This window comes from Xenia sp. Carnegie-2017, unplaced genomic scaffold (assembly GCF_021976095.1).
Source record: "Xenia sp. Carnegie-2017 unplaced genomic scaffold, XeniaSp_v1 HiC_scaffold_30, whole genome shotgun sequence".
Lineage (NCBI taxonomy): Eukaryota > Metazoa > Cnidaria > Anthozoa > Malacalcyonacea > Xeniidae > Xenia > Xenia sp. Carnegie-2017.
In genome coordinates, this window is record NW_025813494.1 from 1,000,527 (window position 1) to 1,016,140 (window position 15,614).

General features: G+C 35.2%; 1 protein-coding gene and 3 long non-coding RNA genes across 4 annotated transcripts; 1 reads left to right on the forward strand and 3 right to left on the reverse strand.

The window, feature by feature from the left end:
- Positions 1–17: 17 nt before the first annotated feature.
- On the reverse strand, positions 18–5,137 carry LOC124455169 (U1 small nuclear ribonucleoprotein 70 kDa-like). The gene is made up of 5 exons (XM_047005878.1): positions 4,884–5,137; positions 3,578–3,640; positions 1,749–1,804; positions 502–583; positions 18–181 (listed from the first exon to the last, which is right to left on the reverse strand). Coding segments are annotated over exons 1-4 (264 nt in total). The 5' UTR covers positions 5,028–5,137; the 3' UTR covers positions 18–181; positions 502–582.
- A 2,111-nt stretch (positions 5,138–7,248) lies between these two features.
- Positions 7,249–11,598, forward strand: LOC124455156. Its single transcript, XR_006951731.1, has 2 exons — positions 7,249–7,280; positions 11,143–11,598. It is a non-coding gene; the product is annotated as an uncharacterized LOC124455156 (long non-coding RNA).
- Positions 8,960–9,319, reverse strand: LOC124455155. Its single transcript, XR_006951730.1, has 2 exons — positions 9,214–9,319; positions 8,960–8,993 (listed from the first exon to the last, which is right to left on the reverse strand). It is a non-coding gene; the product is annotated as an uncharacterized LOC124455155 (long non-coding RNA).
- LOC124455157 lies at positions 9,954–10,784 on the reverse strand. Its single transcript, XR_006951732.1, has 3 exons — positions 10,739–10,784; positions 10,220–10,246; positions 9,954–9,982 (listed from the first exon to the last, which is right to left on the reverse strand). It is a non-coding gene; the product is annotated as an uncharacterized LOC124455157 (long non-coding RNA).
- Positions 11,599–15,614: the final 4,016 nt, after the last annotated feature.

The following is a 15,614-nucleotide window of genomic DNA, read 5'->3' on the forward strand; positions in this document are numbered from 1 at the left end:
ATTTTAAGAGTAAATAATTTTTCTTTGTTTTAAAAGCATTCGAATGTAATACGAGCCTATACCCACCAAAATACCCACCAGTTAAAATGAAACATTTTAAATGATCAAGTAGTGTTAGCCATGACATAGGAGCGAGCAATCGTCTGTTGCCATTCACTTGGCAATATCGACTGTATTTGCACTGAAATGATTTAATAATAGCAGCATATTACTTTGATTGCATTGGAATTGAAAGTGTTGGAAACACCACCGGAAAAAAATGGTGGTAGATATCGATGGCATTGCAGTGAGAAAATTATTAAAAACGTGATAAAAAAATCGGATTTTGTTCCAACAACAACATCGTACTAACCAGGCTGTGTTCAACGACTTACCATTACAGACAACTTACCACAACACGGTCATTTAGAAAAATAAACGATTTCGAAACTTTGCGCTCATTAAAGAACTAAAATTGTTAATTACAAAACAAATGGTAGAACTTGTAATGGTAGAACTTACTATGCATGTCCCTTTCATGTTCAAACTCGACAAAACAATAACCACGAGGTTTTCCTGTGGTAGAATTGGTCACCATTTGAATCTACATGCGGAGAAGATACAGACAATCATAAAATCACTCAAAGTTCTTATCCTTGAAGACAACTTATTGCTTTCAATAAGCCAAAAATACTTCCTTATAAAACGTCATGTCCTAAAAACAAGTTGACCATATTTTATAAATCGAAAATTTGATCTTCGTGCATTTTTTAGAGCTCAAAGTCGGTGATGATTTGCCTGACCTTAACATCAAAAAAACTAGGGCGAATGTCTAGATCTGACGTCATATCGGGAACCCGTTTTAAGAAAACACTGTATTTTACACATAATTTCCTCAAAAGCATAGCTATATTGTTGCATTTGCCACGTGTATGACATCTTGTGTCGTGGATGTTCAAATACATCCAATTTTAAACAAAACGCATCAGATGAATTCCCGATGTGACGTCAAAAATAACATTAGTTGCCAGTTTTTTTATTCTGGCGGTCAAATAATGAAAATGGTCAATTTTTCAACTTGGAGTGCGAAAATATCCAGCAAAATCATATTTGCCAACTATAAAATATATTACAAAAATGTTTCAAGCTGTAAAGTTGTTACCATGCATCGCACGACTGGAGTACTTGGAAAGACGTAAAAATAAGGTAGGTCAAAATGACCGGTAACGTAAACAAACCGGTCAACAAGCTTTTTGGGGCGGTCATTGCCGTTGACCGACCGTTATAGTGAGCTCTCGATAACCTTAACTATACATACGGTGGGTGTAAATAACTAAAAAAACCTGGTTACATACGGTATGCATTTAACGAATAATTAAAACAATTAACAATGTACTCATCTAATTAAGGGGCTGTTCATATGAGCCCGGCTACACGGGATTCATCGAGGCGTTAATTGATTTTGAGGCATTGAAAGGAAGCAAAACTTCAAGCTTAAAGATTACAGCTGTTTGCTAAGTGCCACAAGCCATTCCTGTTGAAATTCTTAAATTAGGCCAAACTGGTTGTTTCAATTTTAACTGTTTTGAATACTTATTAAATCAAAATATAGTGAAGTTGCTCTAGAAGATTTATCTAATGATATGTAAGAATAGAATTGTTTCCATTTGCCAAAATCAATTAACGCCTCACTGAATCCCAGTTAGCTGGGCTCGTATGAACAGCCCCGAAGCAATGCTCAACTCCTATTCCTAAAAAATATTGCTTACCAGTCTTCCAACAAATAAAGTTTTAAATGCATCGGAGCCATCAGTGTGAGGATCCCCTAAAATAATTAAAATAAATATCATACAGCGCGTAAATTTCACAGTTTTTATGATGTTGAGTTTTGTCTCCTCTTAGTGGAGTACAAACCACTAAAACACTAGTGACTGTGTCCATCTTTCGTGGAGTGTTAAGAGTCAGTGGCAAATGATTTTGTTGCGTTGACTGACAAATTTTGGTATTAATACAGCTTATTCCTGTTTTAGTTGACTTAAAGGCAATATAGTTAGGCTTTTTTTTAAATTATATTGGTACAAAAATACAGGTATGTTCACAACGCACTTCATTTTGTCAATGTTAAAGGTTCGGTGCTAAGTTCTAGTGCAAAGTAAACATCACATAAGATTTATTTAATCACTACTCTTCACCAACAGCCTGCAACATAAAATAAAACAATTTAGAACATTTATAACAATTTAGGATCAACTTACATTCTTCTGCAGCTTTCTCCAAATCCGCTTTCTTTAATTCTTTCACATTTCTATTTTCAAAAAATACAACATGTAAGCTGCAGCTCTAGTTAAATATTTTACCATCAGCCACCACCATCATGTATTGTATACTAGATATATATATATATTATGTTATAAAATAACAACTGTTTATTCTGACAACTGATCCTCTCACAAGTTTATTGAACTTCTTTAAAAGTTGTAATGAGAACAGTGGTGGATCCAGCCTTTATCTTACCCCTTCATACCATTTTGATACTGACATGAATATATTAATACTAATTAAAGTTCAAATTTTTCTGAAATGTAAGCAAAGCTCAATACAACTTTTGCCCTATCTCAAAATCATAAGTCATAATATTGTTAAATAACTCAAAATGAAAATGTATTTTAAGATAAACTCTGCATCTTCAAGACTTTTAAGAACTTGAAATAAAATGCAAATAGGTCTAATTACTAGCAGAGACATATTACAGAGAAAAGTAAACTTTATAAAGAAAACGTTGTGCCATGACAAATTAAAATGTAATGAGTACTATTAAAGCTGTGTATTTGATCTTTGTTTTTAATCCAGAGGGATATAAACTTCAGCTCTAAAATTGCAGTGAAATGCATTTACATTTTATAATTTCCTATTCAACAATGTGATCAGCTCAGCACCCGCTTTAACATTCTCAATTTAGAATTCAGCTCTTTAGGGATAGTGCCCTACATATAGGCCAAAAGCAGGAATATTTTGAACCGGTAAGGTTTTTCAAGCACTGTTACAACCATTTTTTCATTTAGTGCACTAAAATATCCTTATAATACAGACTTTGAGTTGGAACAATGATTTGTATTGAGTGCGATGTGTTTATTTTCAACTTTTGACCTGACAGACCAGTCTATAGAAATTGACCAATGACGGTTTTCTTTGCTCTTTTGTTGACCAACTGTATTAAAGGAAAGTTTGCAAGCTAACCTACAGATCAGTCAAAGCACACACTAAAGTTGCCTGCCTGCAGACTGGTCAAAATCAATGACTGGCCAATTGAAAACATATTTTCGAGCTTTGAAGATTGCCGACAGGTCATACATTCATACAGAAACTACTGACCTCGCTGCTGAATACACCAAAGTAATGCTTGCTCCATTAGTCTTGCAGTAATGCGTAATATTATCGGATTTCGTATGAAAATGTTTTTTGAACGTAGGTAGTGATAATCTATATTTGCGTTGATTTTGAAATATGGAACTTACCAATTTAACAAATTTTCACCTACTTCACTTGACTGGTTTGATGTACCAACTTAAAATTTACCACCCTGAAACCAAAAACATACCTTTCTTTCTATTTTTTCAACTCTAGTTTCTGCACGAGTTGGAGAAGGTGTATCTTCAGGATCCTATGAAAAATAAGTAGAGTCGATTTACTGATAGCACCTGCAAACTTTTTGAAGTGATTCAGTTTTTTATAGATACCACATTGGCAATGTACCTTATACACAACCACATGTCAGTTGCTGAGGAATATGAAAATCAATGTCTCTTAGTTGGGGATTAATGTTGCTCAAAAGTTTTGCATATTCATTCAACACTTGAAAATTAGAAAAAACTACAAGGTTTAACTAAATACATCTATCACTTCGAGATAAGCACTAGAATTGCTGAGCTTGGGCAGTTTTCAATGCAAGAAATGTGTGTGCATATAACCTTGAAATTTTAAAAAATGTTATTGACTTTATTCTAAATAAAGTAAAAGTTCTACTTGAATTCTCCAAAATTATGAAAAAACCAAAATTCCCAAAAATCATTAGAAAAATAATATATGTATAATTAAAAGCATTAATATGTTAGCATTTCTTTGTATAAAAAAATCTTATTAAAATCACGCAAAAGCGAGCAAATCCAATTAAACACAATAGAAAAAGAAAGTTCATCAATTGATTAAATTAGACCTTTCCATTCAATTACTTTACAAATGAAATCAAAATTCACATTCTGTGTACTCAAACAGATAGGGAATAAGAATAACTTGTTAAGTTCAACTTAATGTAGCTGTCTACTTATATCATCTGGATTTATGACTGATTTAAAAACAATGAGGTACAATAAACAATAGCTATTATACGACTTTAAAAAAATCAGAAAACCCAATCATATGAGATATGTACTTGCTGTCAACTTGGTGATATAAAATTTTTGGAATAAGAAATATATTGCATCATATTTCTAGTACATCAAATTCTTGAGAAGCTTCACATGCAACTTTATTGAAAAATTATGTTGATAAACCTAAATATTTTTTTCATTTCAAACACGTGGTTTTCACAAGAACAAACAAGGCCGGGAAAATTTTAATACATATATTTCCCTTGAACTGTGAACATCAAAGTTTTTCAAAAATCTTTGTATATCAGGTCGATTGCCAAAACTACTGAATTGTTTGTTTCGGTATAGAATACGCGATAACTACCCAATATTTTATAGTCAAATAAGGCGGTTTGCATCCTATGGACTATACTTCAACACATGTGAACAAAATCGAGATATCTGATTTTTCATTCCTCTAGTGTTCAAAACGCAACAACAAAACCCACAGAGGTGTTAAAATGTATTGCAACATTAAATCATCGACGTATTTAATACCTCGAAGTCAGCAACGATACTCGCAATTCCACTGTACGGCCAAGGCTTTTTCTGATGACCTAGTTTATCCAGAGGAGGAAGATATGGTATGGGAGGTCTAGCAGCAAATAATGCCAAAAGATTTGACGGTAAAAACGCGGTCATTTCGACTATAAAATTAAAATATTCGCAAACTGCCAGTTCCAACGAAATAAGAACACAATAACGAGTGAAGAAGTCAAGAAGTCAGGATTTCTATTGAGTTGGCCCACTGATCTGATAATAGACTGGATATAGCTTCTACAGGTAGCAAAAGTGAAGCCTAATTATAAATGCAAAATTCACTTCCGGTTACCACGGCGAGATACAAATTTCTATAGAAATGTATGGCGGATAACGTTTACAAACATGGATTTTCGAATATTTAAGACCTTTCGCGACTCCTTACTAACCTCAAGTATTAGTCATGGATAAAACAGGTTATGCGAATCGATTTGACATCAAAATAATTCCGATAGCTGTAAAATATCGACGTTAGTGGTGATTTAAAAGTTGTACATGCGAGAATGTATTTTGTCCCATCGTTGCCAATGCAAGATAGTTCACTGCTCGCTTTCCAATTTCTGAGGCATTTATGATCTAGTATACGTTTCAGTTCCTTAGAAATGATGTGAGTTAGTTTTTTATCATTCTTTCTTTATGTTGAGAGATTGTTGACATTTTATTTTTGCTGTAACTTCATTTTTTCATGAGCAAAGTACTATTGATGCTTAAACAAGACAGTTTATTCAGTTTCTTTCGCACTTTATCTTTAGTTTCCATTTCTGTAGTTGTTTTTCTCAAATGGTATAGTCGCACTTTGTGCTTAATTATTCAAAGAAGTATGATTTTCATTGACATTAAAATCTAACAAATGCGTTCTACACACATTAGGACACTTTACTACTGTGAAGGTACCACAGGATTCATCCTGACATTCATCCTGACATTCATCCTTACATTCACCACAGGATTCACCACAACATTCAAAATTAGCATAAAGTGTGAAGTTGACACCACATTCATTTTAATGTTATTAAATAACATCAGTTTCAGAAACAAAATAGAAAAAAACCGTATTTTTTGCTACAAAAAAGCAAAAGATGCACACGTGTTTGGTGCCGTTGTAAAGACCAAGTTATTTAGACAAGGATTATACTATTTTTATTTTGGTCGAAAGTCTTGGAGCAAATCTACAGCCTTTTAAAGACTACTTCCGCTTTTGTCTCTTTACGTTAAATAATTGCGCGATGTTTACAATGCATAAATGTTGACATCTAAAAAGGCCTAATTTTCAAGAAATAAACACGCTGGAAAATACTTGTGTTTGGTAACATCCGAAAGTACGTTTTCTGAGGATTACAAATATGGTTTTATTATCTTGGTCCAAATTCGTGGAGCGAATCTACAGCCTTGCAAAGTCGACTGTGAAGGTACCACAGGATTCAAGATAGTACGGTTTTTATACGGTAAACACGCTACAATTTACTTGTGTTTAGTATCGTCTTAAAGATCTTGTTCTGAGGATTACAAATATGTTTTATTATTTGGTCCAAATTCGGAGCGGTTCTACAGCTTTGGAAAGGTAGAGCATTTTGCGTTAATTAATAGGCAAGTTGTCATGTTGCATTATTTCACTAACGTCTAAATATGCCGGGTGTTGACTAGTTAACACGCTGCAATATACTCGTATTTGGTATCAGATTAAAGATCTTGCTATGAGGATTACAAATATGTTTTATTATTGTGGTCCAAATTCCAGAAGCGGTTCTACAGCTTTGGAAATGTGGAGCATTTTGCGTTAATTAATATTCGCGGTACTTAACTGACATGTTTATATATATCTAATTTTCATGAAGTTAACACGCTACAATTTACTTGTGTTTAGTATCGTCTTAAAGATCTTGTTCTGAGGATTACAAATATGGTTTTATTATTTGGTCCAAATTCCAGAAGCGGTTCTACAGCTTTGGAAAGGTAGAGCATTTTGCGTTAATTAATAGGCAAGTTGTCATGTTGCATTATTTCACTAACGTCTAAACTCTAAATATGCCGGGTGTTGAACTAGTTAACACGCTGCAATATACTCGTATTTGGTATCAGATTAAAGATCTTGCCATGAGGATTACAAATATGTCTTTATTATTGTGGCCGAAATTCCAGGAGCGAATCTACAGCTTGAGAAATGTGGAGACGTTTTGCGTTAATTAATATTCGCGGTACTTAACTGACATGTTTATATATATCTAATTTTCATGAAGTTAACACGCTACAATTTACTTGTGTTTAGTATCGTCTTAAAGATCTTGTTCTGAGGATTACAAATATGTTTTATTATTGTGGTCCAAATTCGTGAAGCGGTTCTACAGCTTTGGAAAGGTAGAGCATTTTTGCGTTAATTAATAGGCAAGTTGTCATGTTGCATTATTTCACTAACGTCTAAATATGCCGGGTGTTGAACTAGTTAACACGCTGCAATATACTCGTATTTGGTATCAGATTAAAGATCTTGCTATGAGGATTACAAATATGTCTTTATTATTGTGGCCGAAATTCCAGGAGCGAATCTACAGCTTGAGAAATGTGGAGACTTTTTGCGTTAATTAATATTCGCGGTACTTAACTGACATGTTTATATATATCTAATTTTGATGAAGTTAACACGCTACAATTTACTTGTGTTTAGTATCGTCTTAAAGATCTTGTTCTGAGGATTACAAATATGTTTTATTATCTTGGTCCAAATTCGTGAAGCGGTTCTACAGCTTTGGAAAGGTAGAGCATTTTGCGTTAATTAATAGGCAAGTTGTCATGTTGCATTATTTCACTAACGTCTAAATATGCCGGGTGTTGAACTAGTTAACACGCTGCAATATACTCGTATTTGGTATCAGATTAAAGATCTTGCTATGAGGATTACAAATATGGTTTTATTATTGTGGTCCAAATTCGTTAAGCGGTTCTACAGCTTTGGAAAGTAGAGCATTTTTGCGTTAATTAATATTCGCCGTACTTAACTGACATGTTTATATATATCTAATTTTGATGAAGTTAACACGCTACAATTTACTTGTGTTTAGTATCGTCTTAAAGATCTTGTTCTGAGGATTACAAATATGGTTTTATTATCTTGGTCCAAATTCAGAAGCGGTTCTACAGCTTTGGAAAGGTGGAGCATTTTGCGTTAATTAATAGGCAAGTTGTCATGTTGCATTATTTCACTAACGTCTAAATATGCCGGGTGTTGAACTAGTTAACACGCTGCAATATACTGTATTTGGTATCAGATTAAAGATCTTGTTATGAGGATTACAAATATGTTTTATTATTGTGGTCCAAATTCAGGAGCGAATCTACAGCTTTGGAAAGGTAGAGCATTTTGCGTTAATTAATATTCGCGGTACTTAACTGACATGTTTATATATATCTAATTTTGATGAAGTTAACACGCTACAATTTACTTGTGTTTAGTATCGTCTTAAAGATCTTGTTCTGAGGATTACAAATATGGTTTTATTATTTGGTCCAAATTCCAGAAGCGTCTACAGCTTTGGAAAGGTGGAGCATTTTTGCGTTAATTAATAGGCATGCAGGATTTTGAACTAGTTAACACGCTGTGATAAACTGTGTTTGGTATCAGCTTAGAGATCTTGTTCTGAGGATTACAAATAGGAAGAAAAATGTTTTGTTTGTTGTTTCTTTGAATGGACATATCATATAGCTTATAAACAACATGTAATTACAATAACAGCTCGTAAAGAACATTTTCAACGTTTTAGTTAATAAATTTCCTTAGAACTTAAAACTTACATGCAGTTTATTAAAGAACGAGCCAAACAAAAGCTGGATGTCAGATGGCACAATGGTTTGGGCTTCTTCGTGTATACTTTTTTAGTGCTTCACGAAACAAGGTCGCAATACAACGGGGACCTGAATTTGCCCTCCATCCGGGCGAATTTAATTGATTGATAATGAATAGCTGTTTGTAATAATGATTGGACACAGGAAAGATACTTTTCAAAAATTTTATTTTTTTGGCGATTTTTGAACTTTTTTTCCTCTTTAGTTAAGACTTTCTAACCTCCTTAGTCCCTGCAAAAGATGGTAAGAACAATGTGAGATAACAAAAGAAAATCATATTTATTTTTTGCATTGTTTTGAAATAAGTTTTGTTTTTGATTGATCGAATAGAGTCCGAATCAGAATGTTTTCTTTTATTCTGTGCGAATACAGTTTAAAAGCTTCACTACTTAATTGATGAAGTAACTTTTAATCTTTTTGTTTGATATATGTTTAATGAAAATCGTTCTACCTTGTAAATATATTGATAACAACTTGGCCACGCCCTTGGCCACGCCCTCTTCCACGCCCCCTTCCACGCCAAATTCCGCGACCTCGCCATTGGGGACGACCACGCCGTCCGCCGGGCTCTCCTGGCACCCGCGTCCCTCGACGCGGTTTGGTAGGGCAATCTTCGGGGCCCCACGTCATTGCATGTGTTACATTCTGAAATAATAAAGTAATAAAATCAACATATAATTTGTGCGAACAAGTGTGTCATTAGTTTAAACTCACTTATTTCCTCTGGCTTGTTTTCGACGTCTGCTATAAAGTTGCGAACGATAAAGACGTTAGAGATTTTCCATGCCCAACAAAATACAAAAAAACATGTATTAGAATTGGAAACCTGTTCTCAACCATGCATTTAGATGGTTGTTATAAAAAGCGATAGTGAATTTTACAGTGTTGCGGAACAGCTTTTTATACTATATTCATTGGCGTTCGCTTAACATGAAAACGATCATAAAGATATTCAATTATCATACATGTATAAGTACTATGTTAAGCACAAGTACAAAAAACACTCTTAGTCGATATATTGTACAAATTATGCAACAAACCTTTTCGCTTCTTTCGATTTTCTTCTTCTGATTAAGACGATTCATAAAAAAAGAGATATTTTTTGTAGGTTTGAGTCATCTTTATGCAAATGTATTTAGCTATTAACATTTTTGAAATTTTATATCTATTCCGAAGAACTGGCTCACCTTTACCCCCCCTCTCTCGTTTGTTTTGAGTATCTGGAACAAAGAACACACATTAAACTGATTGGATAACATGCATGTTAATAAACACAATTCTTTTGCGACTATTCTTTAGCATAAGCACGTTTAAGTAAGGTTGATGGTGATGTAATAGAATTGAATCAACTATTGTTGAACATTGTACACTTTGCCATAAAGACAAGTTGAAATATTTCTTTTCACTTAATGCAGAAAACTAAGAAACTTTGCAAAAAATGTTACTTATCGTTTTACCATTTTGTGCTTCTTTTTCGGCCATTTCTAAATAGAAAATAATGTTTATCATTAGTTGTACAGCGTGAACAAACTTATCGTCTTATGCCCAGCGCCGATATCGCACAGTGGCAAATATGCCATGTGCCCCGCGATCCATGCTAAAAGGAAATAACAATGCGTCATGGGGTACCGCAATAAGAAAATGCCTTGGGCACCGACATGTGTAAACGCGGCGATGCTCATGCGTTTATACGAGTAAACGAACGTTCAAGCAGTGACACATTACATAAAAATGGAATCATAAATACAATAAAAAATATCATTATAGTTTCGCCTCCGGAGAAAGGTTAAATATTTATGCTTTAGTACCATGTGATGCAGCGTATTAATGTATAAAACTTTTGGTAGAGAATAAGGCAATCCCAAGCATAAAAACAATCAAAATATGCATATGGTTGTGTTTAAATATATATACTTATTTTACTTTGGGTAAAATTATTGAAACAATCTAGTTGCTATAAAGGATTGTTCACTTACATTTTCCGTACACACTTCTAAATATCTGTTATTACCACGGGCACACTCAACAAAAGTGAATGAGAATTATGACGCGTGATATTAACACTGGCTTCTTCATTTGTATCTCTTTTGATGGACCAATCGCATTACTACTTCTTTATGATGGACCAATCGCATTCCTAATTAGTGAACTAAAGAGAAAAGGCGGCAAAGCAAAGGCCACTCCTTTGAAGATTTCCAACTGCCGGAGAAAATTTCAGTTGTGTTGTTTGGTAGGGAAGTTACAGAATTTTTGGTAAGAGTTTCGTCTTCTACAAAAACATTAAAATGATCTCTGAACCGATCCGAGTAGGCTGTTGCTGATATTTTGTAGAAAAACTAACAAAAGGTAGCATGTTTTATTTTTTTTTGCTGATAAAAAGTAATTTCCAAAGTCAGCATACTTGACATCGACTGGAAAATGCAACAGCTTTGTGACGTATTTTGTTATTCAACGATGACGCACAGAATGTCGGTTTGGCAGATTTCAAATCAAAAAAATTTTAATATTGTTTTTGCAGTGATTGAAGAAACAAAACACGATAAACTGATTTTATTTCTATTGTTTGTGTCGAAGAACGATTAACCCTTGGTGCACGCATTTGCATGCGTCATCGTCATTCATCGACAAACTAGCTATGAAACAAAAGACAATGTCAGCTGTCAAGTTTGAAGACATTGTAAATCACTAAAAAAATAATATGTTGCAAAAAAATAAACATATTCATAGGTTCGAAATTTAAATAATGTAGGAGAATATAATAATAGCACGAAAAATCAAAACTCCAGAATAGTGTTGGTGTTTTAAAGTTATTTGTCAATAAAACATTACAATTTGAGAAACACGACGATTTTTAAGCGCAAACATGTTTCGACATCAGAACGACATCTTTCGATGACAAACATGTTTCGACATCAGAATGACATCTTTATTGTAAAATGGTCAGGGTTAACACGTGATTTTAATATATTCCTTCATGGTTGGTGAGTGCGTACGATTTTTATGCACGAGTAGAAGAGGGATTGAAAACAAACGAGTGAGCGTAGCGAACGAGCGCCAATAAAAATCGTACAAATGAAGCGTGCAAGTGTCCATTTTGATCTCGTACATACAACATACAATTTCGCAACTGGTACTAATATATTCTAGGATGTCCTTACTTTCTGACTTTTGTTGCCCTTCAACGTCTTTTAACAAGTTAATAAAGCTATCTTACCAGAAAGATAGCTTTATTAGACATAGACAGAAAGAGACAGAGCTCTAATTTGCTTTTAAAAGTAGCTGACCTCACTCCTATCGTAGAAATGACTCATCATAGTGAAGTACAAATACAAAATAGCGTAACTATACGATGCTTCGACTTTGAATCTAATCTATTTCATTCTTTTCTATTCTTTAAAGAATGTGACTGTTTCGCCCAATATCAGGGCTCATCAGCATGCCTAGGAACCACACCGCGATAGGGTGGTGCAATTCCGACATGGACAGCCGCATTTTCTCGTGATATAATACGAGACGTCTCTCAGCGCATTAGAGCAGCCAGTTGCGTTGTCTGACATTTCTGCAGCAACGGCGCATTAGAGCAGCCAGTTGCGTCTGACATTTCTGCAGCAACGGCGCATTAGAGCAGCCAGTTGCGTTGTCTGACATTTCTGCAGCAACGGCGCATTAGAGCAGCCAGTTGCGTTGTCTGACATTTCTGCAGCAACGGCGCATTAGAGCAGCCAGTTGCGTTGTCTGACATTTCTGCAGCAACGGCGCATTAGAGCAGCCAGTTGCGTTGTCATTTCTGCAGCAACGGCGCATTAGAGCAGCCAGTTGCGTTGTTCATTTCTGCAGCAACGGCGCATTAGAGCAGCCAGTTGCGTTGTTGACATTTCTGCAGCAACGGCGCATTTCTGCAGCAACGGCGCATTAGAGCAGCCAGTTGTGCATCAACAATGAATTTATCGGTATATGCAAGACATACAGTTAGTTTCTTCATTAATTGATTTTTCATAAAGCGGTAACAATACATGTGTTTGTGAGATGTGTTTGCTCGTCGTTGAAAAGAACATAACAAACGTACTCACCACAATTATGATATTCCAATGTAAAGCTATAAGTTTGATTTAATGAAACAATGTTATCATTGTGTTTCCATTGGAACTGTCTAGGTATTTCCCCATTACAAAACATTTAAGAGTTACGAGACGACCGACATTTTGCTTGTAAGACGTTGGTATTTGACAACATCTAACGTCACGAGGAAATATTGTTTTTGAAATGAAAAGGAGTTCATTAATGTACAGCTCATTAGCAATTATTGGTCGCAATGCGTTTATCAAAAAAATATTTGGACTATGATCATATAAGCCCATTCTATAACGAGCATAAGCCAGGACAAAACACCACAGCTAATGGCATCATTCTGCGCTGGAAATTTGTCTTCCCAATGCGCCGAGAATTCCGACACGAAATTTTTGTTTGCTATTTCGATACATTGACCTCTCATTCGGTAAAGTTCTTTGAAGTAAAATTTTATATTATCTACCAATGTTAGATATTGACTGCCTCTTGCCATTGGGTCGTACAAATAAATGCAACATTCAACAGTGTTGATTATTGCCATACACCAGTGACTACCTTGTCCAACATTTATAGGAATTGCAATCACGTCGTAAAGATGAAACAAAACACCTCGGTAGTGCCTCCTTAACATTTCATGAAAGCGCTCTTTATTGTTCGGCTGGCGTACGGATCGAAGTTTTGTCATGAATTGTGTCGTGAATGCAAAACTACGCAATCCAAACTTTTCCGTATTTTTTGTTAGCAATAGAAGGTAACAATTTATAACCTCATCATTGAGCCATCCAGGGTTGGAAAGAACATATGTATCGTTTGAAAAACCCTTTTCCAAAGGTTCAAGAGTTTTGATATCTTTTCCCAGAAGATTGTATCCGTGTGTTTTAAATGAAGCAACACGTTCATTTCTTACATTGAGATCACAAAGTGAGTGAAATACCTTGCACATTTTCTTATATTTTTGTGCAATTGACGGAGGCAAACTATCGACCTTTGATTGGACATCTCTACTATTCGTTTGTGCGGTTGGCGCACTTGTGCTATGAACAGAGCCCACAAAATTTGGTGAGCTTGTACTTCGGGGTATGTCCTCATTGTCACTATCATCGCTGAGTTGGGTTGACGACTGTCGTTCGTCTCCATAACCTTTGTCACTAAAATTTTCAGCGGAGTAAAAGGCTATGTACGCATAAGTTGACACCTTTGCTTCCACTTTTGTGATATATCAGAGACGAATGTATCGTCGACCTCATAAACTCTTCCATCTTTGAATATTACAGCTGTGTAATGGCCAACATCAATACCTGAGCCGTAATGCAATGCACATGAGGATAATTGATAAGTGGCCGATGCACCATCATTCTGCAATGTTAATTTTAATGGCAGTGGAACTCTCTGACAACTCTTCGTAACTCCTGATCCATTTGAAACAAATCTTTTGAAACCAAGGCATAAAATTTTAGGCAGTGTTTTGAGTTCACCTATGCGAACGTGATTCGTCCTCACACTGCATGTGCTACAGTGTGTAAATACAGAATCGATTAAACTCTCTTCGATTTTTCTGTTAAGGTTTTGTTGCCATTGTCAACGGAAGCAAAAAGCGTCATGAAGGTTTCCTCATCATGCAACCGAGTTTTTCCACATACATCACAAATTTTTCTATATTTGTACGTTCCTCTAAAGGAGCCTGCGTCACAATGTTCATGCAAAACTATAAAACTCTCGTGAATATCGTGTTGTTGGCCACTCGCATAACCAAAATACTTATTAAAAATGTCGTGCAGCTGTTGTGGATACAAAGGTTTGTCATTCGTGTTTTTTAATATTCGCAAGGTTTTATTCAGTACTTTCACTACAGTTGGATTACATTTTGTCGTTGTTTCGGGGTATTCAACTTTTAATGCATGCAAACATTGCAGAAGACTGTTCAACCAGCAATCGTTACCCTTATTGATTAAACCTCTTGTTAATTCTTTTCTTAGCAAAGACACGTGCATCTTGTGCGACGTACCAATGGATTTGCTGGATTTCGTACGCTCGCTGTCTTTACTTTGTTTGTTTTTCGTCAACATACTTGTATCCTTGAAGCGGAACTTGTCCTCTGCCGACATATCTAGCCATAATTTAGCTGCCTCTTTCGTTAAAAACGCGTTAGGGCGATTTTTAGAAGCTCTCTTTTTCTTACTACCTTTATGAAAAAAATTTAAGAATGATGACGGTGGACGTCTACTCTGTGTACATTTATTGATTTCTGGAGTTTCGCTTAACGGAATTGCCGGTGACTGCTGGAATTGTCCAACTTTAGCATTAGTTTTTGGTGTCGATGGAGTCTTTTTCCCCCATGTTTCACTGACTTGTGAATAATCATCAACTTCATCATCTGAAGTGTCATCTGAACTTACGATAGTATTGCTTTCCTTCTTTTGTATTTTCTTTTATATCGATTTCTTGTGCAGATGTTTTGTCCGATGTTTGCGTCTGAAAATTTTTCCAAGAATTTTTGGACGTCTTTGTTTTCTGGTAGGTTTATTAGCAGTTAGTCTATCCGAGAAATCTGTCATTCGTCGCCTAATTCTGTCATAATTTTCCAAAACAAATGCATCAGGACGCAGTCTTCTTTTGTTTGGAAAATCTTCTTGTTTTAAGTTTCGCATGACACCTTCCACATAGCCCTCTGTTTTGAGTTTTCTGATTTAAATGAAAGGTACGGATAGTCGTGTAATGTTTCGTAAACTGGATCGTTCTCCTCTATGTATCGGTCTAATGAACCTAAAAGTACACCAGACCACA